Source organism: Saccostrea echinata, unplaced genomic scaffold, assembly GCF_033153115.1.
Source record: "Saccostrea echinata isolate AGI-Se365-2 ecotype Australia unplaced genomic scaffold, CSIRO_AGI_Sech_v1 ptg000015l, whole genome shotgun sequence".
Lineage (NCBI taxonomy): Eukaryota > Metazoa > Mollusca > Bivalvia > Ostreida > Ostreidae > Saccostrea > Saccostrea echinata.
This window is the reverse complement of record NW_026889764.1, coordinates 3,773,550-3,801,267: the sequence shown is the minus strand read 5'-3', so window position 1 is coordinate 3,801,267 and position 27,718 is coordinate 3,773,550. Positions and strand designations below refer to the sequence as shown.

The following is a 27,718-nucleotide window of genomic DNA, read 5'->3' as shown; positions in this document are numbered from 1 at the left end:
AGTAGTAGCGTTAATTAAAGTAAGTTTTTTTTCTTTTAAAAAAGAATTTTGAGAGTCTTATTTATTCAATTGTACTTTAATATTGAATATCTTTTTTTTAACTTTGTTATTCTGTGATATTCCCCTAAGGTTTCATTTTTGTATACCAACGGAAGACATATAGCATAATAATTCATTCAACTAACAATATTAAAGCATTACAAATTGATTTAACAATCTTCTTTTTTCAGCTGGCTTTTAAAGATATTCTTTTTTATTCTTAACGATTCACTGTTACTTGTACAGTCTGTCGTTATATTGTAAATATTACTATCACAGGTGTGGAACAAAATTTGTTGAGGTCTTAGCAGAAAAAATAAAAGTTGACAGCTAAGGAAATATGTGCTTGCTTCGATCATGTTGCTCGTTTTTCATGTTTCCAGTCTGTGATTGATATACATGAAGTTTTATTCAAGTCTTCATACAAAACAATTGACTCAACATTTTAGTTTCTTCAGTAAAAGCATTTTCTAAAACTTTGCTATTGAAGTTAAAAGTATGGTCGAAGTATTTTCTTCAGATATATTTTCCTCCATTTCAGCTTGTATCTTAACATGCAATGTGTAAAAAGACTCTATAGAAATACTTTACTTGACTACATTACATGATAGTGTCACACAACGACCATTAGGTGAAACAAATGAACGGTTGCGCTCCTGTTTGCATAATCGGAACACCATATGGTTTTTCGCATATGATATCAATAAAGGACAACAGACTTAAAGCAGGAACATTTGCGAACCTAAAAAAAAATGTTTGATAGAGAGGAAAACAGTAATATTTAAAAACTCATTTAACTTTGCATACACTGTGTGAAACTTCATCATTGGATGGATAGTATATTGAATGATGACCCTCAGTTGTTTTGAATAGGCAAAAATACAAAAAAGAATCATTAAAAATGTGCATTCGATAATTTGCTCTCCTGAGCCAAAAACTCAATTGATCGAGCTTTTCCGATCATTTTCCAGCATCCGTCTGTATGTCTATGTGTTCTCTCTAAACTTCTCATATTTTCAACATATTTCTAGAACAAAAAGGCCAAAATTTAACTAAACTTGCAGCAAAGTATGCTTTAGTGAAGGGAATAAGAGTTCATTCAAGTGAAAAGCCATGTCAATTTCAAGGGAAGATAATTAAGAAATAGTGAATATTTGTTGCATCTATGCATGTAAAAATCTGCTTCAAGAACCAGGACCAGAAGTCTTGAGCCCTATGTATTGATCAGGTAGACTTAGTAATCGGGAGTGAAATTTAGAAAATAAAACTATGACCTAAGAATTACCATGAAACATGTTAAAGAGAATACAACCCAACGATAGGTTGTATTTGCGAACAAGGTCATAATGCGTATCATTTGGGAGACAAACACCATATGCAGGTGATGCTGGAATATGAGTACATAAATAAGGAAAGTTGACGATGGAAAAGCTGAAGTCACTCCTTTTGTCATAAAGTTTAGTTGATAGTTAGTTTAGTTGACAGTTAGCCATTGTCGGTCATGAGTCATTAAAACAACAAAATATGAAATAGATGTTGCAGACTCTGTAGTTCTTAGTTCACTGGGATATATCGGGTATATGAGAATGAACCCAAATATTGTTAATTAATAAACGCTGTCGATATGTCTAAATGTCAAGTTGAAGGCCACAACGAGAGTTTTCTTCTCGTGTAGAAGTTTTTGAATAAATTCTGCTCATAGGAATATAAAACCAGATCGGCTAATAAAGGAGCACAAGTAGTGCCCATCGAAATTCCAATAGTTTGTTGAAAGACCTGGTCTACACAGACAACAGAGATGATGTCAATAAGGAACTCCAGTACCTTTTTCGTATCAACGTCTGAGAACTTGTCTGTAGAATCAAAATGATTTTCAAAGAAGTAATTTTGTAGATGACCAATTACAAGTAATGAAACTTTACGAGTTACATTTGCAGCTGACGAAGCAGTTGTCTATGATATACAAAAACTGCTAATATTTTGAAGAGGAGTAAGGAAAGGGGAACATTTACTTGACTGTGCAATATATCTTTGTTTATAGGGAGTTTTATGAAGTTTTAGAATCGAGTATAGGTACGATTAATTAAACTCACTTTCATTGGCGGGAATGTTAAAAGTATTTAAGGCTGAAACGTGAATAAGAAGAATTTCATCTTTTAAAGGAACTGTGAGTATGAGCTGGATAGCCAGATGAGGAATTAAAACTGAGTAGTTTCATTTTTCGGAAATAAGGGGCTACGATAGCAGACCATAGTATGGAAGAACAGTATGACAACCAATGTGGTGTTCTCTGTGTCCTATTATTAATTTTCAAACAGAGGCAGACAATATTGTAAATAGATAATTAAAATGAAATTTAAAAATGTATCAGAGAGTAGCAGACTGAGGCAATATTTGTAACTTAATCATATAATGAGAAATATTAGTAAAGAAAGATATATAGACTAGGTGACTGGTGCACCGGCATTAACTACTGAGATTGATTAATTAGCTAATTAATAAATAAATATGTCAATAAAAGTAAATTAATTAGTTTAAGAAATAAACGAATTTCCACTTGTCTCACAAAAGTGCATATTTAATACAAAACATTGATTTTTGAAATTTGTTTGAATTTTGTTCGTAAGCCTCTATGACTGTTCGTCTTTTGTGATCATAATTTAGCATCTATCTACCCATTGTAAGAATTAAGCTTCAATTGTATGTAGAATGCAATATTCTGAGAATTTTTTGTGTGTATATAACGAATATCTTATGTCGAAAGACTGTGCTTGTATATCTAAGGGAAAATCGACGTGAAATAATCCAAGTCATTTAAACACGTCTTTGTCTGACAAATAGGTTAACATCTTAAGATATCAATTCATTAAATGTGGTATATCAGATTATATGGATAGAAAAGACCAACAGGAACTATAATACAGAATAGAGTTCAAATTCAATTCCAAGAAAATGATGACAAGAAAAGGACATTGACGTACATTCCGAAGAATCAGATATATAGAGAGAACAATGAATATTTAATAGTGTATATATACACTTTAATTGCTCTTCGTTCTCTATGATATTGATAAATATTTATAATGGAATACCCAGAAGTAACAAAGATAACATCACCGTCAAACTGACATATTACTGGAATTGAGTCAACTGACAAGATTAATACAATAAGCTGCATCTCTTGAGAAAATTTCTGAGACCAACTTTAATTGATAATATAATCCATTAACTGTTCTTTTAAATCTGAAATACGCTTTCCTGAAGTTGATTTAAATCACTGGATGTTATTATCCTATACTATTTTTAACACAATCCTACAAACATGCATTTCCTGTTTTTGATAATTGGAATGTTTGAAGTACATTTAAAGTAAAGGCGTGTACTTTAATACATTAAGATTGCGTAGAATTAGTCTAAGCAAGACCTGATTAAATATTATTCACACAAACACACCCACACACACACACATAGAGAGAAAAAGAGTTTAAGGACATAATGGTCAATGTTTGCTTTATTACTGTAGCCTTACTTATTACAATTTCTTTTATCTTTTGTACTATGGCACACTTTTTGCCGTACAGGAGAGCATAATATGACTCTGAGTCTTTCTTGTTTAATCCAGTTACGTGAAACACTTGTTATACGTCACTGTTTAATCTTTGTTATATTTCTTATTTCAGAATTTATTTACCATTTTATATTAAGGAGTAATAGAGAGAGAGAAAGAGAGAGTAATGCATATTCTGACTAACGTTTTTCACACTAATTGTTAGACCATTGTTTACACATTATATTGTCGACGACTTTTCCGTTATTTCCCGATTATGATAAAGAAAACACGGCGGGTGTGAACTGTGACCGGTCGGCAAAGATGCTCACTCTTCGGTGGCACCTGATCCCACCTCTGATGTTTTTGGAGGTCTGTGTTTGCTCTGCTCCCGATTTGTACCATTGTTTTGATGGACTTTGAGCTTGAATACTGTTCGTTATCTCCAAATTTTATGTAGTCAAAAGGCGTTGTTTTTAAATATTAGAACCACATCCTTGATGTATCCTTTACATGTGAAAGAGTCCCCGCCTACAGGTTTACTCAGTAAAAATACATGTACTTTCTTATAATATACATGCATTAACAGAGTCTCGTGTATGGTACATGTTTTTATACAAATTTTGCATAAAATTATATGTTTTATACCAAGTGCGATTCCTTTAAAAGGTTCTAATTATCATTGTCAACTGACTGATGAAGAGGAAATATAATTTTAACAAAGGGATAGATTTTAGCATTTTTTCTCAAATATTCTGGTGAGAAGTCCGAGAGTAAGATATAGTCGGTTAAGTATTACAACAGCTGTATCTGATCATAACTTGCACATTGCAAGGATGAGACACAAGCAGCTTTCATTTTAAACAAAAAAGTTTAAGAAAAATACTTTTTTATTTTTTCTAAGAATTAAAAATCTACAATTCATCAAAATGATATGCAAGTCTTCCTCTTTAGTATACAAGACTTTTTTTTACCTTTCTTCTGGTCTTCAACTTTCGGACCATGGGAATTTTTTTCACAAATGTTTTATCAACTACATGTATACATGTATACTCCTCCTTGGCACATCTTACTGAAGATTTGGATAAAGTTTCCAATGAAGACCTTGAATACCTCAAGGGTCCAAAATTTAGGGAATCTTGAATTGGTGACATAATTTCATGAGCAATATCAATATATTACTCGTGCTAAATATTATGCCAGGCGATCGATCAAATATGAAGGAAGAGGCATTGACACGTTGGAACTAGAATAAATATATGGATAAATATTGTAAGGTGGATATTAAAATCTCGCAAAATTACTTAGTTTAAAATCATTCTTATATACACACAAGTACTCTGAGATCGGTATCAGCCGACAACTGTTCATTTTTCAGATATAAATTAGACGGTCCAAGGTGGGTTAGCGCCAAGGAGAGTTTATATATAACATCTGACATAATGGTCAGTTTGTTGCTTACTTTTCACCAATACTGAACACTCCCATTGTTAACATATATTAGACAGCTACAGGTAAACTGATCTAGTTTCTGATTTGATGACTTAAAGCTGACATGAATTCTTAAAAACGCAACATTTGCATCAATGTACGACTTGTTTCATACCAACTATTCCGCCATATTTCTTTCAGATATCTTGTCTTATTGTAACGATATATACCCCAGTACCCTCGTTACACTTGACTGAATTTTTGGTTTGGCTATCGACGCGTGCACATCTCCGATAGTAAAGTATTTCGGAACACATGAATTGATGAAAACATTTTAAAACCAGAACAGATAAAAACAGTCATAACGATAATTATGAATAATTATCGTTTTGAATAATATAAATGCAAGTTTGGAAGAGAAAACATGGTTGCGCGTGTTTTTTAAAAGCATACCAATATATGCACAATAAACTTGAACAGTTGAAATAATACACAGTAAAACTCTTACAAACAATTTGCAATAATCTATCGTAAGAATGGAACAAACAACCAGCGTATTTGCTATGCATATCCATATGCATTCAAATACAATTGATGCATATCGAGAGAACACGTCGAACGCTGTAAACTTATTCATATCTGGAAATAGACCACTGTACCCGTTCGAAGATGTGCACATGCCGAGTGATTTACACCTTGTATTCCATTTATTGAAATATGCATCACAAAAAAGTAATAAACTCCGTAAATACTCAATAGTAAACACGTTGTCACTTCATCGTACAGCCTAGCACTCAAATGCACTTAGCCCGTGCTGATCAGATTTTGGTCAGGGAAAATATCAAAAGTGAAAAAGGGAATTAGTATTTGCGCGACTGGGTAAAAAAAAAAAATAAGAAATCACTAAAAAAAAAAAAAAAAAAAGTCTGATTGCTGATTATCTAAAAAATAAACTGAGTAATATGGTGTAAGAAAACGATTTAAAACACGACATAAAAGCATTTAAGCAGAACACAAATTAACAAATATACACACAGGTGGAGCGGGGGTGGGGGGGGGAGGGGAGGGATACTCCCTTTTCTCGAACTGTCTTTCAGGCACGTAGGATCTAAAAATTTAAATAATTGACAATTCACCTGAAAAATAATAATAATAAAAAAAACTAATAATAAAAATTATGATAATAATAATGATGAAAAAATAAATAAAATAATAAAATATAAAAAATTTCCAAAATCCTATTTTGTGGCGGTGTTGGGGGGGGGGGGGAGGGGCAACTTTTTCGACAATTTGACTATAGTGCAACAAAAAAGTGGAGGGGGCCAGCCTTTGAGTGTGTATTTCATACTAAACAGTAAAACATAATGCTCGGAAAAAAGTGGGAGGGGGCATCCCCCACCCACGCGCTCTACAGGTCTGTCTTTTACGGTTGATTTTGTAAGGATTTTTTTTTATTTCAAGACTGACTGGCTCCCCCTCCCCCCCCCCCACTTTTATCCAACATTATTGTACTCAAATATTTTTCTGCCGAAAATGATAGTATGAATGGAATCAGTCCCTTCCCTGACTACGGATGTTTTCTAAAATGTTAATTTTCCTTCTTCACTTCCCAATTTTTAAGTGCCTAAGTTTTAAGTTTTTCTTTTGCTTGTCAATCATTTTACTGCTCCCCCTCGCATACATACATTTTGAGAAACGGTGCTACGTGCCTGTTTTATATGCATGTATAGGAAGCCTTTCCAGATTGGAGAGTTTCCGCAGACAGTCTAAAATTTGGTACCTATATTCAATTTCAATTGTATTTTGAGAAAATCTTAAAAGATAGTCTAAGGATTACTTGAAACCTTATCCGCAAGATTATGGATAAATATTTTTTGCATTTTCAATACAAGTATATTCTCTCTCTCTCTCTCTCTCTCTCTCTCTCTCTCTCTCTCTCTCACGTGTAAGCATCCATACATGTAAGAGCAATAATGCATATAAAATCCGATGTAGTAAAAACCTTGGGAAGTGCTATAGTCTTTATAAGGGCAGGTCAAGGAATTTTTCTGGGGCAGAGTGGATCAAACCTGCTGTAAAAAAATTTACTTTTTTTGACAAACCACAAAAAAGAAAAGAAAAGAAGAAGAAAATCCCACACATCCAAACGAAAGGGGAACTAAACAATTGTGAAAACTATATTTCACGGGAATGGAAAAATGTGAACCCTTCTCACGTACTTTCCAGAGGAAACGAAGTCAGTTTTTTGTTTCTTTATATAGAAGCTCTGAAGAGCACAGAGGGTTCCAACCAGAAATTTTTAGACACGAAAAAAAAAAAAACAATATCTAAATTTAAAAAAAAAACTCTTGGGGGGGGGGGGCACTCTCAGGGGCACATGTTTTCCTTTCCTATAAACTTTGATTATTAATTATATATAATATTTAAAGAAAAAATACACATGCACGCAACCATATTTTAATCATTCAGTCATATTACAAAATTTCTTTAAATATCTAGAACGTGTAAATATGTGTTATTGTTAAAAAAAACTACTTATGTAATGTAATAATTAGTACTTTTGCATCGCCTTGTGATATCTTTGGCAATGCGAGGATTGTTGAATCACCCCACTTTACATTTGGGTACACAGTAGAACTATTTCAATTATCAATATTACTTTCATATATACTAATAGTGTAATACTTACTCAACTTCAAACATGTAATGTAGATTATTTTATATACACATAATTATGTCTGTGCTTATGTGTAAATAAAATAATCTACATTACCTGTTTTTGTATATATTGAAGTTGAGTAAGTCTGTCTGCTTGTTGGTAATTTCAATCGTGCTTGTAATTTTTGACACCTAAAAGGGCCCTGATTTGAAAATAATCTGTCTACAGAAACAAATTGTTCAGTGTGTGTAAATTTAAGATATATTAGTTTTATATCTAAAATAGTTGAGGCCAGTTCATTGCACGTATTTAAATATATTTGATCAAGGAAAATCCGACCTTTTTCCGACATATTGAAAAATGTGTATTCTACGTATTCCACCCCCCCCCCTCCCCCTTTCATTTTCTTTAAAAGATGTAAGATCCGTAACAAGAATGTATGTTTATGTAATAAATTTGAAGTAATGAAGCCACATTCATGAACGTATTTACTACATGTACCGACAACAGTTAGTTCGATTTCTGAAACGTTTTATTTGCGTGACTATATTGTCTAATCAGGCAAATACCAGTGTCATTTCCACCTCCGATATTTTCCCTGACCAAAAATACTGATCGGCAGGGACCACGTGTGTTCAAGTGCTAGTGACAATGTGTTTACCCTTGAGTTACAAATGGAGTTATTTCTTCTGTGATGCATATTTCAATAAAGGAAAATAGGAAGTAATTCTTTCGACATGTGCGATAGCAGTATATCAGGCAGATGAGTTTAGAGCGTTCGACGCGTTTTCTCGGCATGCATGCATGTACAACTTGAATGCGTAAGTTGCATAGTATGTGCTTATACCGTGTAGCATGCATAAAGCTCAACAGTACAGTGTTATTTGGAAAAAATGCACGTGGTAGCCTTTTCTTCTTTATTGTTCAAATATATATGTATATCAAACATGCATTTGCCGTTTTGATTTTTATTCATTGCATCTAAATTATTAAAATTTTATATACTCCTTTCAAATTTTCAATAAAATTCCTAGTTTTGGTAGGAATGTTAGATTTATTGCATGTTCCAAAACTGCTTTATCGGAGATGTGTACATGTTTTCGGTCAGTTCATGGCGTGTTCCAAAACTTTGCTATCGGAGATGTGTACATGTCGACAGCCAGGCTAGAAAATCACTCAAGTGTAAAAAAGGCATTAGGGTTTATATAGCCGGGAAAATAAGTGAGCGAATCTAAAGAAATATGGCGGAAAAGGGAGTACGGGAATGAAATAAGTCGTACAAGGATGAAAATATCACATATTTAAGAGTTCATGTCAGCTTTAACCAGGCACTTTCTATTAGTTAGGCCAATGAAAACTTGTTTTCGAATTTACTACTGTAGTTTTTTTAAATAGAAGTTCACTATCCACTGATTTATATCGATAGATATGAACATTAACTTTGTTAAGTCTTATTTATCCGCAATGCGACATTTTTATTGTGTACTACGCAAGCGTAAAAGTTATTTCTATTTAATTCTCTTCAATTCATTCATTTTTAAAACTGAAAAACACGGATGAAAACGTACATATAGAAACACAAATTTTGTTTTAAAAAACGATATTCTTGACCATGTCATTAATAAAGGAAACCAAAATGCAAACTTTAGCTTGGAGTTTACTCCTTTCAAATCGTGAGGTATTTTAATCGAGGACAGCAACTATACACGAAAATGGACGAGTAACCATAAAAATAAAGGCTTACATTCCAAATGGATTTAGAAATTTTTGGAACGGAATAGGTAAGTGTAGGAAATTGGATATTCAACCCAACAGAAGTCAAAGGATAATTTAATGAAAGACAATGAAATATGAAGATAACAAACAGCATTCAAACTCAAAGTCCATTTGAACAATACAAACCGGGAGCAGTGCAAATACGGACCTGCAAAAACACCAGAGGTGGGACTAGGAGCCATGGAGGAGTGAGCATCATCTGCCTACCTGTCACACCCGCCGTGTGCTCCTTGTCATGAAAAAAAAACGGAAAAATCCGTAAACAATTCAGTGTGTAAACAATGGCCTAACAATTAGTATGAAAAACGTCAGTCAGCAGTTGACTTTATCTCATTCGTCTTTTGTGTCCCCGGGATTCTGTAAATGTTCTTTTCCTATGATACATTCAATTCACCGTGGATTATTTAATGTAATTTCAATTGGAATAAATTGTTAAATTTTAAATATCAAAATTACGCTGCGTATTTCCTATATCAGGCCCGTAGGAAGCAATTTCAGTTTGGGGGGGGGGGGGGCACAGCCATACATTTTCAGTTGAGGGGGCACTATCAACTACCAAAAATTCCTTGACGAGCAAAAAAAAAAAAAAAGGTCATCAGACATTTTTATTGAGGGGTCACAAGCATATAGTAGCATATAGTAGCTATGTTTTCTATAGTAATCTATATATCGGCAAAATTATTTGGGGGCACGCCCTCCCCCCGTTCCTACGGCCATGTTTATTAAGTTACTTGATTTATCATAGCCCTTTACGTAATGATTATTTATCTGCATCACCCCTTGTTTTCATTTCAATGTTACCTGTAGTTTTCAGTGATGTTTATTCATCTGCTTGCTTTTCAATGTTACCAGTAGCTGTTCAATATATGGAATCTTGTAAGACAACTTTAGGGACGGAATGCATGGCAATAAGACATTTACTAGAGCAAGTGAAACAAAAGATGGCGTCTCAAAGATGAATATAGAAATTCATATTACAAAGACGTTGCATTCCTCATTGAAAAAAATATGAACGTGGTCATCGGAAACTTCAGTAATCTGCTGTAATTCAAATTGGCGCTTTTTGTGCCCTTTTTTATAGACCTTTTCTTTGTATTGTTGATTTTATTCAGCAACTTCTACATGAAAAGAAGGTTTCTTGCTGTGGTCCTCTGTTTGACATTTAGATTTACCGACGACGTGATATCAATTAGTAATAATCATTTCATTCATACGTTGATTCATTGTATTTCACGTATTACACTGAACTCGAATTGAAAGACGTTACAGAGTCTGACACATCTGTTTCATATTTGGATATTATACTAGGTTGACATTGATAGACAACCCACAATTAATTTTTATGATAAACTGTTGACTTCAATTTTTCTTTCTTCAACTTCCCGAATTTATATAGCAATATATTATTATCACCTGCAAATGGTGTTTATGACTGTCGGTTAATTCGATATGCAAGGGCTTTCTACCTACGGTCAATTTCTAAGCCGATACAGGCTTCTGACATATAACTTGTCATTATAAGGGTTTCAACAATCGAATTTAAAGTCATCATTTCCCAAATTTTATAGTCGATACAATGTTGTAGTTTACAAATACAACCTGAAGTTAGGTCGAAAGCTGATTGGTGCTTAATTACCAAAGTTAGGTCATTTTTCACATTGAATTATCTACGGATTACACCGTTAACTTGATCAAGACAACTAGGCTTACGTCGGGTGAGACCGATCGACAGGGCACCTGATCCCCCTGTGATGTTTTTAGGGATCCTTCTGCTTTTTAATTTGTTTCGTTACTTTCACATTTCACACACTACTTCTACTACAAATACTTAGAGTTGACTACTGAATCATCATTACATTATTTAAAATCTCAGGACTGGTCCAGCCTAGATTATGTACAACCTTCATGTCAAAATGAAACATCAGACATGGCTTGTTTGTTTGTACATTGTTTGTGTCTATATATGTGTGAGTGGGTTTTTCCACAAGGGGTGTTGATTTTTTATCATTATTTTTTTCATTTTTTTCTTTTTTTTTTTTTTTTTGGTTTGTTTGGATTTATTACTTATCAATTTATTTTGTTTTATTCTTATTAAAAGAAATAATAATTAGATCTAATTACGGTAGTTGCAACAATGTCGGAATGCATATAACCACAAAAATATCTTTTAAATCAAACTTTTTACCTGTAAATGGACATTTCATTTCCAAGATATTAAAAAATTCCAAGGAAAAGAAATGATACTTGAAAAATCATTGCAGCATTAGTTACTAAGAATAAAATCGTGTACGACAGAAATAGATACATTGTTAAAGTGCAACAAATAACTTCAAATAGGGCATGGATTCAGTCTATATCACGATAGCATCCGTGTGGAAACCACATGATGCGGAACAGAAACTTGTTGTCGTTAGATATAAACGATCGCGAGTCCTACACAGTGACACATGTTGCAAGGTAGTTGGTGAATAAACTGTTGTGTATTGATTTTTATTTATTGATTTTTTACTTCCAGGCGAAACAATGACAGGTAAGAATTCCTCTGTTTTTATTAAAAATGTAAATATAAAAATATTGTTATAAATATATATGTCTTTTCTTTTTAAATATATCACATATATAAGGCTAAATGGAATCATTACATGTTATAGCACACAAGTTGAATTTAGACAGAATACAAAATGCATACTCAATTTTATGGGAAATATGTTTTTATTTAAATCTGAAAAAAGGACGCTGCAACTTTTTTAACTGCTTCATTTTTGTACAAATACAGTCCTTTACTATACATTTTTCATTGTTATTTTTGACTGTTAAAAACACAATTACATGTACATTTTAAAAAATACTCGAAGAAGTTTTCATTGATGTTTACACTCCATTTACAAAACATTTTTGATCGGACAGATTCATTCTTTCCAATCTCATAAAAACATCTAGTACAATTATTATTTACACACCTTTTTTAGGCCTTGAGAATATAACCGTGCCGTTATATTTTTTGATAATCGTTAAAACATAAAATACATAAAAAGTTATTCATTTCTATAAACTTAATATGTTACCAAAACATACAGCTGTTGCACTTAAAGATTTCCTGAAGCTTTCAGATCAAAACAGTCCTTTGTATATACATGTATAAAAATCATAAAAACGTTACATTATCTTAAACAAGAAATAATAATAAAGTTGCCTAGAGTAACTGCACTTTTGTGCTAAATATTGTAATATATACATGTGTTACATTAAAGTTTTGCAATTTAAGAAATTCAAAACGATTGTTATAGATAGTTCTGAATTTCTTAAATTGCAAAACTTTAATGTAACATAGCCACAGAGTTGATCCCCGAAGTTTCACCGAAGGTGTAAAAGCCAGTGTGAAACATATACAGTGTAACTTTGTTTTGATTTTGAGACTTGAGCCCATTGGTAATACTCATGGTATAAAGTACTGCACAGAATTCTTACAGTGGTTATTTAAGAGATGAATTTAATTTTTGAGAATTCATGATGACATGAATTACGATGCTTCGTGCCTGCACATTTCATGAAGCGCTTTAGAGCTTCATGATAAATATTCAGGAGTGAAGCGTTGTAGTTCATGTACCTCATGAATTCTCAAAAATTAAATTCATAGCTTATATTTACATTATTTTTTCTGATGACTTGCCACATATTTTTGTCATTCAATTTTGAAAAAAAAGTTTGGGCTATTTTTTCTTCAATCACATCACAATGGAAATATTCTTACTCATCCCACGGTAGTTCATGAGAACATGAACTTTTTCTAATTTGCAAAGAATCCTAAGGAAAAATATTTGGAAATGTAAATTACATTGTAACATAAACTTAAGTTTGATGGTAGAAAAAGCCATGATGACTTGAATTTACTGGTATCAAAGTTGATTTAATTTTTTATAAAGTTTAAGTGATAACCAAAGCTGGTCATTTTTTTTTTTTTTCAAGTTTTATGCAAAGAAAAGTAGGGTCTTACATGTAATAATTTTAAAGATGGTGAAAGGCATAAAGATTTAATTTGATTTCTATGCACGTATATACCTTCATATTAATGGTTGTTATACATTATTGCACAAATACCATCAAATTAAATGACTTTTATCACCAAATCGATTAAATTTAATCTCAAGAAGAAAAGGACGTTGCCAAATCATACCAGGTGCCCTTTTATCATTTGTAACATCAATGTGCAAGTTTTTTCCTTAAATGATATTACTTATACTTGAAATTCAGTTTTATTAATATTTCCATGTTGGTCAGTCATATGTATACAATTACTAATGTATTGTTGATCGTAAATATCTGTCCTTATTAACAATCAACAACGCATTACCATTTGTATGGCTGTACGACATGAAAACATAGTACGTGTTTCTATTGACATTTTCATGCTATTGATGTTTTGTCATTCAATGTAACTTCCTTATGTTTTAGGGCTGATCAAACAAAAACAGTATGACTGGAAGGATTCAAACCTTGCACTTTTCGGATCAAAAGAAGAACGGGACGTTAAAAGTGAGATTTTAAAAATAGATATTTCTTTAGAACCTGTGGATATTTAATATCCTATAGAAATGAAAACCAATAATCTGCCTTTATTTCATTTTAAAATGTACCAGATATTATTTTTGTCTTGAAAAATATTACTTGTCATAAAAGATACTGTATACAAAAAATATAAAACGTGAGACATTTCTTATGGTATATGACCTATGAGGGGTGATCAAAATGTTCTGAGACATTTTCTATGAAACAAATTTTACTCTGTCCATATCCATTTTATCATTGTTCATTAATTAATGCACGAAATATTCCTTTGAAATTACTTTTTTAGCTCACCTGAGCTGAAAGATCAGTAGTGAAATAGTAAAGAAAACATTTTAATTGCAACATCAGTGTTTTATATTGGTATTTTATAGTTGGGAAACGGAGTTAAGTTTAGTATATTGCTGCTAATTGACGTAAAACCTTCGCCTAAATTAGCTCTCTAACTTCAAAAAATAATTGTAATTATTTAAAAATTTTGAATTATATTTTGCTAACTTGTCGAACATGTAGGAGGCAAAAAAGGTTAAAAATGGAACAAATTCACTTTTAATTTTCTGAACACAGTCACGAAACCTCGTAATTTAAAATTTAATTAAAGTACATGTAAATGCATCAGCAGTCTAAAGATAAAGCACATTACTTTCCTCAAGGTTAAAGACATTTAATGTTTCAGAATGTTCAGACATCGGTGAGAAAGCTTTTGTACTTAAATGTATCATATGTTAATTACCAATATATTTCTACATAGATATGAGAGCGTAGTAATCAAGCGTATAAAATAAATTCAGATCTGAGCCTTATAAGATACTTCATTTACCTTTAATTTAATATATTTGCTATGTTAGGATTTAATGAAAATCGGTTTATCGTTGGTGGGTGTTCGGTTATTACTGTCTTGTATTCAAGGCTATCGATCTTTGTGTAAAATATCTGCAAATTAAGCTTAACGAAAAGATTTAGAAGAATATTCTCACAGAGGAATGTTATTTCATCTTTCTACTGAATAAATGGACAGCACGTTATTGAATGAATAAGACTGTTATACTCTTATTATACTGAACATATTTCTTATATACTTTAGTACATACATGAATATCCACACTCATCAAATGTAGAAACTAGTGCATATAAAAGTTCGATAAATCTAGGGTGTCTCCCATAGATATTCTTTTAGCATGTTATTTGATATAATGTACAGATTTCCTGTGCCCAAAATACTTACCTGTGTCATGTGTCCCTCTCTGACAATCGGAAACTGCAGAGTAAATGTGTCTATGAAGAAAATTGGTCCCCTCCCTCTTTTACGCGGATAAAATAGGAAGAAACTCGTTTAATGCACATAGTATGATGCTTTCATATTGAAAAAAAGTGTAGAGTTCTTGATCATGAAGGGTTTTTCCATATAGAGAGTCGAATCGCCCCTTATCATGTTGATTAAGACTAGCGATTTTGAAAACAGATCGTTTTGGATACTTGCATGGTGAACAAAGAAAATATAGTTTGTTCTATAGAAAACTAATTTTAATGAATTTTTACAATGCGGTCTTGCACTAAGCATTAGGACTAATAATTAAAAGACCTGAATGTAAGCTAAATGGGAATGCTTAAAATGTCATTTTAGAAACTATAGAGTTGCTATTTTAAGAAAATTACCTCTAGAATAATTCCCCATTTCTTCCAACTCTAAAACTTTTGATTTTTGTTTTCATTCCTTTTTTAAAAAATCCAATTTCCTCAAAGATGTAGAATTGTTTCTATTGACATGCTTCAGGACTCTAGACTTCTTATCTTATTCTAACTTGCGAAATGGACTTTTTTCTTAACAGAAACTTCAGCTGCTTGTGAAAAGGCCTGGAAAACAGCAGGCCTGAAACCCGGGATCCAAATATGGCGGATAGTGGTTTGTTTCAATTTATTCATAATAATAGAACGTGTCAATTTCAAAATAAGTATCTTTATTCCGCGACAGAAAGTGTGAAAAAGTTGAAGTGAAATTTTTTCCCTTATTTCAAAAATATGAGAGAATTGTTTGCAATAGACAGGATTACACTTCAATAACTTTAAACCTTTTTTTCACTTAAATCATGCTTCAGAACTTCAAAGTCACAAAATGGCCAGAGGAGGATTATGGGAAATTCTACGACGGAGATTCCTATATTGTACTGAATGTAAGTGTTCTTTAAATGTGTTGTAGCATTTCTTTTGAGGTAACCTGTAGTGCTTGAGCGTTAATTTTGAATTCTTATTTAGACTTACAAGAAAGAGGATTCAGACGCTCTTCTCTATGACGTCCATTTTTGGATCGGAAAATACAGCACACAGGTTAGATTCTGAGCATATGTTTTGTTCTTTTTTAAGCAGGTTCAAGTCTTCATCTGTCAAAGTTAGCTTAAGGTATGTCACTCGTGAAATTTGTTATATCAAAGATTTTTTGAGAAGTATATTTTGGATAAGTACTCATATAGTATGACTCAAAATCGCAGAGAAATTGGGGGGTCAGTGTGCATCTAACTGACCTACGGTACAATTAAGTTGACCTTTTTGCACTTAAATTGTAACTCTTTGGTTAATCACTTTAACCGTTATTATATTTTATCAGATGTAACCATGACAATAAACATAATCTTATTTTACGTAAAATAGTTTGAATAATATTTATCATTGAACAAATCATGCAAATTAATGCGTGTAAATTATTGTGTAACCTTTTTGCACTAAAAAAGTCTCATATTTGGGGTATTAAAAATGTAAATAGGCAATAGAATATTTTCTTGTATCAAACTTTTTTACGACTTAAGTGCTGAATTGTCAAAAGTATCGAGTAGTTAAAAATAATGAAAGAAAAGGTTGGGGTCAGTGATGTAAATTTTGAAATATTGGTCAAAATATGCGATTTTCTGGCAAAAAACTGTCTAAATTTTATCTCGATTTCCTTAATATATCTTCATTTCTTGATAAAGTTTGTTGAGCGAAGGTGTAAATTTTGTTATAAAAATATAAATTGAGACCTATATTTAATACTTCAGCCATATCATAACGGAAAATATTCTCTGAGTAAAAGTATGTGAGGCTAAAGTTCCAAGATATTCAATTTAATAAATGTGTAGATTTGCAGAATTTTCTGCTAAATATCCTTCCACCCCAAGAAATAGTCCCTTATAAATCTTGCTTCTTTATGAATTTTTGAGCACTTTTTTAATTGAATGTTGAACATTTTACTTTGTTTAATTTAAATATGTTATAAAGATTGAATTGTAATAAATAGTTTTTAAGTAAGAGGTTGTGACTGAAATTTTCTAAAAGGCTGACGAGTGACATACCTTGAAGCAAAGTGTCTGTAGTGAAATACTGGTGACAATTTCCCAAAATTTACACTCCCTTGCCCATGAAGTTAATTTTCTTTAGGCATGTTAAGATTTTAGAAAGGGAATATTGTTTCTGATAACACTCTAAATATTTAATAAGTACTGTGAAATCACATATTTACGTGGGGTCAAATTTTCGTGGTTTGACAGAAAATTATTTATTTCGTGGGGATTAAATTTCGAGGTTGAAGAAGTATTTAGTTGTCAAATATTTGAACTTCTACATTTCGTGGGGGACATGAATTCGTGGATCTCTTCATACCACGAAAAACTCCGAAAATTTACCCCCACGAAAATTAGTGATTTCACAGTTCACTAAAAGTATAATGTAATAATGATATGAAATATGTCTTGTTCCTCCCTGTTTTTCATTATAAAACAATAGAAATATACATGTTTGTTTAGGATGAGTACGCCACAGCAGCTTATAAGACGGTCGAATTGGATACCTTTTTGGACGATATTCCTGTACAGCACAGAGAAGTTCAGGGCCACGAATCTCAGCTATTTAAATCCTACTTCAACCCAATCACGTAATTTAAACTCAAAAAAAAATTTAATGCATGAATTTATAAAGTTTATTTTGCAAAAAAAATATATGTAATCATTTAAATATATATTATAAAATTTTATGTGGTTCATAAAAAAATGAGTCGACAAAATTCTAGCAAAGCGAATTTTGACAATGCAGGTACCTTCATGGTGGCGCCGAGAGTGGCTTCCGTCAAGTTAAGCCTGAACAGTACACACCTAGACTATTCCATTTCCATGGAGACAAGTTCGGAGTCATGGTCAAAGAAGTATGGATTATTCTGTGTTACCTTTCTCTGACAATACCTAAGTCTAAATATAAAGTTCTACGAAAATGTTAATAATTATTGTTTACAGTAAAAGTAATGATTGTTTTATGTCATTCCAGATTCCACGTATGGAGAAATATATTGATGACACAGATGTGTACATCCTCGATCTGGGTCTCCAGATCTACCAGTACAATGGAGAGGGGGCCAATAAGGACGAGCGTGTCAGGGTAAGACAGGAAGACACAAATCATTGGTGGGAGGGATAAGGGCTCACCTCAGTGGAGAACTACTAAATAGATCTTGATTCAATTTCTGTATTAAGTCACTCCAGAAAACGTTATGCAAATATATTTTATATTCATCCAAATCTTTTGATTACATTTTTATTGAAAACACAGTCAAACTTTTTTTTCAAACTTTAAAAAAAATCTACAGTTTTAAATGTCAAAATATTGACTTCCTTCGTAAGGTTAAGATTAATTATAGAATTTCACCTCGGCATGCAGTGAGTCTTGTCTAGGTAAATAAAACTGTACTACCTCTGTTGTGGTATTTCACGTCTTCAACATGTAATCGGTCTGGAGTGTAGGACCTTCAGACTCTCCTGTACCTAATATGCTGATAAGCAACATTACGACAATGTATACCTAACACCCTAATTCTAAAAAAAAAATACTGCACGTACCAATTAAACGCAGTGAAACCTTTATGTGACTTCTATATGTACCCGATAACTCAGGCAAAGAATATATAGCATGAGTCATTGTTACACAGCCCAAATGTAAGCTTGTCACCGACAATTGAGAGTCCATAATATCGATGTTTTTTTTTAAGTATTACAAAGTAGCTTTATCAATATATCCCACATACATTCTATAGGTACAGCTGCTGCAGTATCGAATGGGGTTCAGTTTTTAAATATTGATTCAAATTCGAACTTTTACACCTCTATAAGTAAATATTTACATTCAGTGTATTTTTCTTTATGAAATCTATTAGAAATCTACGACGTAACACACGCGAAACCTTGTCACCGCGCGGTAGAATACATTGATTGAATGTGGTTTTACGTCCCATTCGAGAATTTTTCACTCATATAGAGATACCATATACCGGTGACGAGCTTCAAATTTTGACCTTTACTCGGCACTTAGGGCCATTGAGCAGTGAGGAATCTTTATGGTGCCAACGTCTGCCGTGACACGGGGCCTCGGTTTTTAAGGTCTCATCCGAAGGACCCGCAACTTTCACTTCAAAGTGCCAAAGACATGGCGAAGGAACAGTAGCTACCCATTTTTTATCGTCTTAGGTCAGTCGCGACCGAGATTCTAACTCACAACCTCCCGATCACGGAGCGATTGCTCTACCGACTGAGCTACCGTGAACGGTAGAATACACAGTAGGAACTATATGCATTTTCAATATCTAGGAACACCAAAATGTATATTCTTTTGACTCAGTTTAATTTAAAAAAACAACTAACCGGTTAAATTAACGTAAAATATAAAAACTGTGCGTTTAAAATTAGTTTGTCAATTTTTTTCTCGCAATGTTCATTTGAGTTATTTAACTTACCAACGTCACAAACGACTCTTACATCTAATGAGCACACCAGTTCTGAAAGGCGCTAAATTCATAATAAAGATTAACGAAATAAACAATTATGAAGAGAGATAATTAGAGAATGTAAATATAACATCATTATTACGTATTATCATCATCATACACGCGGTATTCACTTTGTTGGCACAGCCAGGTATGTTGTAGGACAAAAAAAAAAAAAAAAAAAAAAAAAAAAAAAAAAAGAATTCAATGTTTAAATGAATCCTTATACGAAAGAGGTTTCTGTTCATAAGTTTTATTTTTTATTCTAACTTTTTTTTATGACAAACGAGATGACTCCAGCTTTTTCATGGTCAACTTTACCTTATTCATGTAGTAATATACCAACATCAACTGAATATGGTGTTTATGTCTCCCAGCTGATTCGATGCGAAAAAGCATGCTCTGTGAACGATCATTTTTTAAATCGAGGCAAGCTACTGATAAATAAGTTGATGATACAAAGATTTCAATACCCCCATTTTAAGTCAGTTTTCTGCAAATTATTCGGTCATTATAAAGACTTTTTTTTGTAAATACAACCTATTTTTTCCAACATATTCTTACCAGTTGTTAGACCATTGTTTTTATACTTAATTTGACTACGGAGTCTACCTGATCAAAACATAGGATTCACGGCGGTTGTGACCGGTCGATAGGGGATGCTTACTCCTCCTAGACACCTGATCCCACTTGTGGTTCTTCCAGGGGTCCATGTTTTTGGCCTATTCACGATTCGTTTTTAATTTTCTGGAAGTATGAGATTGATCACTGTTCCTTATATTTGCCTTTTGCATTGAAGGAAATTAGAGGATGTATTTAACAAAACATTCACTGTTTTTGTACTTTATGAATCGGAATTCATTCAAACTTCAACATAAAAAAAAATTCTGAAGTCTTTTGTCAATGACCTTCAGTTAGCTTTATCAAACTTTATCAACTTTATACATTTTCATTCACATGTTGATTCAGTATATCCCACTGAACTCGAAAAAAGACATCACGAAGTCTAACACATCTGTTATATATGTGGATGTTTACTAGAGTAAGACATTGATGGCAAACTAACAACTAAACCCTAAGATAAACATAATGACTTTAGCTTTTCTCTAGTCATCTCCCTTTATTTATATATATATCTTGTTATCTGCTATAGTGCAATTTTCAGAATCATCAAACATTTGGATTAGAGGGAACACTTGAATGCTATTTTTTCTATCCAGTTACTTACACTTACTTATATACAATGCAATAAAGAATGAAATGTGATAAATAATGCACAGTGATTATGCTAACAGTCGTCCACATAAAAAATACAAATTAAGAGTAAAGCAAGCATGGACTTTTGGAAACATCAAAGGTGACCAGTAGACAATATAAAAATTATGACCCAACAATTTGTATGAAAAACAACAGCCAGCATTCGACCTAACGAATGAATGTAAGCAATTATATTTTGATTTTAATCGTTGTCGTTGATACCCTTTTGTCTCATCAATTTCTTTGTCGGTAGCCTGCGTAGGTTGAGAATTTTTTTGTATGTAAAACAAGCATTCCCGTATCGAGTCAGACACTATGGTGTGCAAAATGACCACAACGCTTAATAAAATGCATTTAGGTGTGACTAAGATTTAAAAAACAAACAGGTGTCATGCGATACAAATACTTGGTTATCCAGCAAGTATAAACTACAGGTCGATGTAACATGAGAATAACTACTACCACCAATAATGCATCTTATTTTCCACACAGTTAATTAAAAACCTTTCAAATGATCCCCAAACATGTTCGAGGCCCCTAGATATTTATGGTGCACATGCTCGTGCAGTGCAAGTATTTCGATATTCGCGTAGGACTAGAAAACAGTAATTGAGGAATTTAAAGAATATTTAAATTTAAATCATATCATCACAAATATGCAAATTTCGGCCCATATGAATTTAATTGTATAATAAGCATTTCAACGGCGTTATATGATGAAAATTCTACGAATCAGGTTTATGACTATGTACTGTTATTTATACTGGAAGTTCCTATTTTGATCCCTTTTCAGGCTTTGCAGTACGTGAACCAACTGAGAGGGGAGAGAAGTGGTAAAGCCGTGAAAGCAACTGTACTGGATCAGGTCGCCGGAAGTACAGTAAGTCGTAAACCGGAAGAGTTAAAATTTTTTATCAAAATAAGATGCCAAATCTTTGTCAAGAATACAGTCAAAAAAAAAAATCCATGAAGAGAGGATACCTAATTCTTTTAATAAAGACACTGTTACGCCATCGAAAAAAAAATTGTATGCCAAGCATTCCCATTTAGCAAAGAATTGGGTATGTGTCGTTTAAAAGAATATCTCTGGGACAGGCTTGAAAAAAAAGGATTTTTCTCAGTAAGGTGGTAATTTAGAAAAAGATCAAGGAACTGATAATATGTTATCTGCTTTAAACAAAGTAGCTTAAAATCATGTTTTTTTCATCTGCTGAAAATCTTATTAATGTCAAATTGCTGAAAATGTTACAAAGTTCATTAGAAATGAAAAGTCGAAATAAATAACTATCAGGCTTTTAAAATTTGACAAGGAAAATATACAGACTTTAACAATGAATTGAGTGAGAACAGATGTACCAAAATTATCTGTTAACTGAAATGACTATTAAATTTGGCTTATTTGAATAGATCATTATTTGTAAAAACTTGTGTTTCGTTAACATCTTTCAGGGATCAATAGTTTAAGAGATCTGCGTGTGATCAGTATGGCGTGAAACATAGGGATATAAGTCGACATGTGTATCTGTACAAACATTCAAAACACGATTAACAAGTATACGCATCATGCACCAAGGTGTTTCCTTTTTTTGAAACTATTCAATGACAAGACATAATTATTTTCAAGTTTAATTATTAAATGTAAAGTAGTCTTGTATTTAAAGAATTAATCATGGAATAAGATCATAATATCTGTTCTCCCCATAGCAAAAATAACTTTTCTACTACACAAATCTATAATTATGAAAATAAATAAATCTATAATCTTCTCCAAAATAGGGGTAGGGGTAGTTTGATTTTTAAAATTCGGCAAAGTTATCTTCTATTAAAGCTCACAACTGTGCTATATGAATCTGCCAACTGTAAACAAACAGAATTTACGTACAGTCATATTTTTTATTCAAAAAACAAAATGGCTAGTAATTATTCAGTAAAGACAAGAATAAAGATTACAAAATAGTTATCTTAAGAGAGTAAAACATTATTTAACTTTAGATGACTGTTATACGATCTCCATTATCCGGTATATTCACAAAAAAGGTTCAAACAGTTTGTGTTTATATGGTTTACTTCCGTTATAGACAGAGAGATCTGTGTTACACTTTAATCATACATTAGTCGGTAAATAACTGCTGTTTTTCCTCTATTGAGCTGCATTTGTTTTACAGTTACCGAATTCAAATATTTATCTATTCTTTATACCATGCAGTTTTTTTTTACTATGATGGGTTTTTTTTTTAAATTTTTAAACCCATTATAAGTATATTTACTGACAAACATAATATACTTACATTGTTGTAGGGCGTTTTCTTACGTTACCTTGACCAGACTGACGCTGATGAAGACTTTGATACGGAGGCCATCATTGATCAGACAGACGACAACCCGGAACCGGAACTGTACAGGTAGTATGGGATATCATACATATCAAATCAGTGTCCTTACGTAGAATATAGTATATATTGTGGTCACTAGAATGAAATATTTTAGCACTGACGGTAGCTATGAGCGATATTACCACACCGCCTTATACTACGTTGGTAAAGATGAGCTTAAACTGCGTCACTTCAACTTTCAATGATAAATACCACTGGAAAAAATTCCCTTGGGTGTTAAATTTCTTACAGTCAGAAAATTTGGAAGAAAAGGATATGTCTTAAAAACTTCGCAGAGGGTTACATGGTATTACATAAAGGGAGTGTCATGGCTTTGCTTAAAGGACAGATCTTGCTAAAATAAAAAGATTATGTAAAAATACAATAATAATTATAATGTGAGGAACCCTTAAACTTTCCATGATAAAGAATTATTAAATTCAATTATGTAGAAAAATACAGTTCTTCATTTTATTCCGTTTTTATTGATTTCACTGACCAAGGAATGTATAACTTATTCACAGATTGTCAGATGCTGAGGGGGATTTAAAATTTTCTCTGGAGAAAACTGGCCCAGTTAAAATCAACGACTTCGATGGAAATGTAAGTACTTATAAAGGAATATACATAAAACTTCAAACCTGTGTTTTGAAATAACTTAAAGAATGTGTAACTTTCTCCTTGTTGTGCCTTTGGTTTCAGGACGTCTTCATTTTCGACACTAGGCAGGAGCTGTTTGTCTGGGTGGGCAAACAGACAACCGAACAAGAGAGAAAGAACGCCATGACATACGCACATGTAAGTGTCCAAATGTGATCTTGACATAATCTCAGCTATATATTATCCCCCTTTGACATGCAACAGGACCTTAAGAAATATATATGCGCCAAGACAGGGTATTTGAGTCTATATGTAATGGACTTTCATTGCAAAGTCAGTCAAAAGCTCATTAGAGCTTGTATTGTCTTTTAACCACCATACTGACTTTAAATAAAGCTTATCTTATCTTATCTTAAAGTCTTTTCTTTAGACTATAGGCATAGTTTACGAGAATATACAATTGCTTTAACTTGAAAAATGACTCTTTAAAAGCACAATGTTCTATATGAAAGCCTTAATTGTGATTTTCTTAAAACAGTGTTGTCTAACGACCAAATGATACATAAACATATCGAAAATTAATTGTATATGAATTAATAATGCAATCAACTATATCCATTTACTTCTATGTTCATAGAATTGCTCCCAGTCAGTTATAGTACCTCTGGAGAATTTTTAAAAATTTTATCTCGTAATTTTTATTATTATTATTATTATTATTATTATTATTATTATTATTTGCTTTTCAATAACTCATCTAGAGCAGAAACGAATTGTTATAAGAAATTTAATGTGTGTATTTGAATTTTCTCCACAGAATTATTTAATGAAGACTAGCCATCCACTGATTCCTGTCAGTTGTCTCAACGAGGGCGCCACCAACAAGTCCTTCCAAATGGCCTTGACTGCATGAAGAGATTCAAAATTACTGGACTTTCGAGCTTGGCCGTAAAACATATGAGCGACAAATCAAGAGTTGCATCTTCAGGTGCTCCTTTTGGAATTCATTTCTTGAACAAACCGATGTTTCGATAAATCAAAATACTGAATAACTGTTTCAAACAAGTTATTTTTCCAAGTGATATTAAGATGATCCCTTTTGACACTTTTTAATGGTTTAGAGACTTGATTTTCTGTTTAATAAATTGTAAGTATATAACTTCTTGGATCTTTTACAACCTTGGTATTACTTAACACCTCTTATCATATTTTCCCCTGATTATAATCTAATATTTCTGTTTGTAACATATTTTCTTTTTTACGAACATTTTCATCAATTATATCAAACTTTTGTTTCTGTTATTCAATACTTACTAAATGAGATTGTCTTCCACCTGTCTTACTCTTATTGAAAATCATACATATATGGAAAATGGTAGAAGCACATTATTGCCATAAAAATGTTTTCATTATCTTCTAAAATTGTTAACAATATTTTCCCGTTATGTTTATATCCAGATTTTTATGCATTTTTATGCATTTTTAACTCTTCATTTTTTCCCCATACTTTTTATGAATTTTATGTTTACATCATACTCCTTGTGGTTTAAGGTGAACTTCAAACAGCGTTTTTCTTAATAGTCCATAGCTGTAGATCTGTGTATCCATAAATACATATACGGATTCTTTTCAATGAAATTTTCTCCATTGCTAATTGCTTTGCATGTTTGATTCATATATTCATGTCTTTTTTCATTTTCAACTACTCTTTAAAAATTTGACAAAAGAAACATTCTGTGATAAAGTTTGCCATTCGTATCCTTTTTAAGACCTTGAAAAACAACAACCGAGCCAAAAGAAATCAAATTCTTGATGTGTGTAAAAGATAGCCTTCAAACGTTGTCAAAACGAACATTTACTTTACAAAAATATCCTCTATAAAAAAATGTCAGGAGTTCAAATGAGAATTGTGAACACGATTTCAACCAGTTTTTCTTTACTCTGTGAATTCATTTACATTTATACATGTTTATTTCCATGTTTTTGAGTTTTCCTTGATAATATTCACATCAAATCAATAAAAAATATTGATTTTTGGATGTTTTGTGGTTTGATTTGTTATATAGAAGAAGGTACAATGTAGTAATATTTAGGAAAGAGATTAGGTAAGCAAGTACAGTTCTATATCAAAGAAACAGACATGTAACTGTATTACATTCAGGATAAGACCGCGGAACATTAACTGGCAAAATTGGAAATATGCAACTTACGTCATTTCCATCTGTTACAGTGAAAAGATTTAATGACAGACAATGAAATGGGCGGGTATAATTCGACACGGACGTCCGAGAAAACATTGGATTGAAATTCCAGTTTGAAATTCATTTTCAATCCACCTCAGTTACTTTAGAACGCATAGTGTTAGTGATTGATCCAGAAGAAAAATAATTCCAATTTCGGAGATAGTTTGAAATTCATTTAAATCAGAATTTTCTGTCCAGTGTTTTTAAAGAAATATAAAGGGACAAATATTTGATTTCTGTTTGGTATTTGTATGTATGTGCTGGGGGAGGGGGGGGGGGGAGTGATGAACGATCTTGGAAATAAATAAGAAAGTTAGTTTTCTTTTCGTTTGAACAATCCCTCCCTGTTTTTGTTTGTTAAACATCTTTCTGTGAAGACAAAACTTGAAAAAAAGACTCTTGTTATCCTAGTATATATGTATATTCTGTCATGTGAAGGCATGATCTGACTTCACAATTTTTGACACCCCCACCCCTTTCTAGAATCAAATGGTCGTCCCCTGAAAAAATAATCACTGCCTTCTATACTTTTACGTGTCCTTAAAATTATAGACTAACAAGAGGCCCAGGGGCCACATCGCTCACCTGAGCACTCTGGCTAGGAAAGAGCAGAAATCAGTTCAGTCTTGAAAAGTATTGATATAAAAGTGGTTCGAGGGGGAGGGGGGTGTTGATTTGAACTTGAATCTATACTTCAACGGGATGCTTTTGAATTAATATGACAAATAATGGCTATGCTGTTCTTAAGAAGACAATTTTTATTGATATATCATTTATATTCCTTTGTATAACTATGATCCCCTGTTATGGCCCCTCTATTCTCCTGGGGGGTCATGATTTGAACAAAATTTGAATCTACATTACTAAAGGATGCTTCCATTTAAATATGACTAATTATGGCTTTGCTGTTCTTGAGAGATTTTAAAAGGCTTTGTCCTATGTATTCCTATGTAAAGCTTTGATCGCCCATTGTGGCCCAACCCTACCCTTGGGGGGGGGGGGGGAGGGGGGTCATGATTGGAACAAATTTGGAATCTTCACTACCTGAGGATGCACCCATATGAAAATGACCAATCATGGCTTTGCTGTTCTTGAGAAGATTTTTAAAGGCTTTTTCCTATGTATTCCTATGTAAAACTTTGATCGCCCATTGTGGCCCCACCCTATCCCCGGGGGTCATGATTTAAATAAACTTGAATCTACACTACTTGAGGATGCTTCCATATAAATAGGACCAATCATGGTTTTGCTGTTCTTGAGAAGAAGATTTTTAAATAGTTTTCCTATATATTTCTATGTAAAACTTTGATTGCCCATTGTGGCCCCACCCTACCCCCGGGGGTCATGATTTGAATAAACTTGAATCTACACTACCTGAGGATGCTTCGATAAAGTTTCATATTTTCAAGCACAGTGGTTCTTGAGAAGAAGATTTTTAAATGATGCCATTAATTT

General features: G+C 32.5%; 1 protein-coding gene across 1 annotated transcript; it reads left to right on the top strand.

The window, feature by feature from the left end:
• Window positions 1–26,055, top strand: LOC133187737 (gelsolin-like protein 2). Its single transcript, XM_061323136.1, has 14 exons — window positions 1–19; window positions 11,968–11,982; window positions 13,905–13,985; window positions 15,845–15,918; window positions 16,112–16,186; window positions 16,269–16,340; window positions 17,789–17,916; window positions 18,075–18,183; window positions 18,303–18,413; window positions 21,842–21,928; window positions 23,347–23,450; window positions 23,945–24,023; window positions 24,123–24,218; window positions 24,838–26,055. Exons 2-14 carry the CDS (start codon window positions 11,976–11,978, stop codon window positions 24,931–24,933), a joined length of 1,119 nt encoding a protein of 372 aa, XP_061179120.1. The 5' UTR covers window positions 1–19; window positions 11,968–11,975; the 3' UTR covers window positions 24,934–26,055.
• Window positions 26,056–27,718: the final 1,663 nt, after the last annotated feature.

What these genes read in the sequence shown, in the direction of transcription:
- LOC133187737 (XM_061323136.1), top strand. An exon ending in ATCAGGTCGCCGGAAGTACA is followed by an intron (nt 21,929 to 23,346) that starts GTAAGTCGTAAA and finishes ACATTGTTGTAG; the next exon opens with GGCGTTTTCTTACGTTACCT. An exon ending in TCAACGACTTCGATGGAAAT is followed by an intron (nt 24,024 to 24,122) that starts GTAAGTACTTAT and finishes CTTTGGTTTCAG; the next exon opens with GACGTCTTCATTTTCGACAC.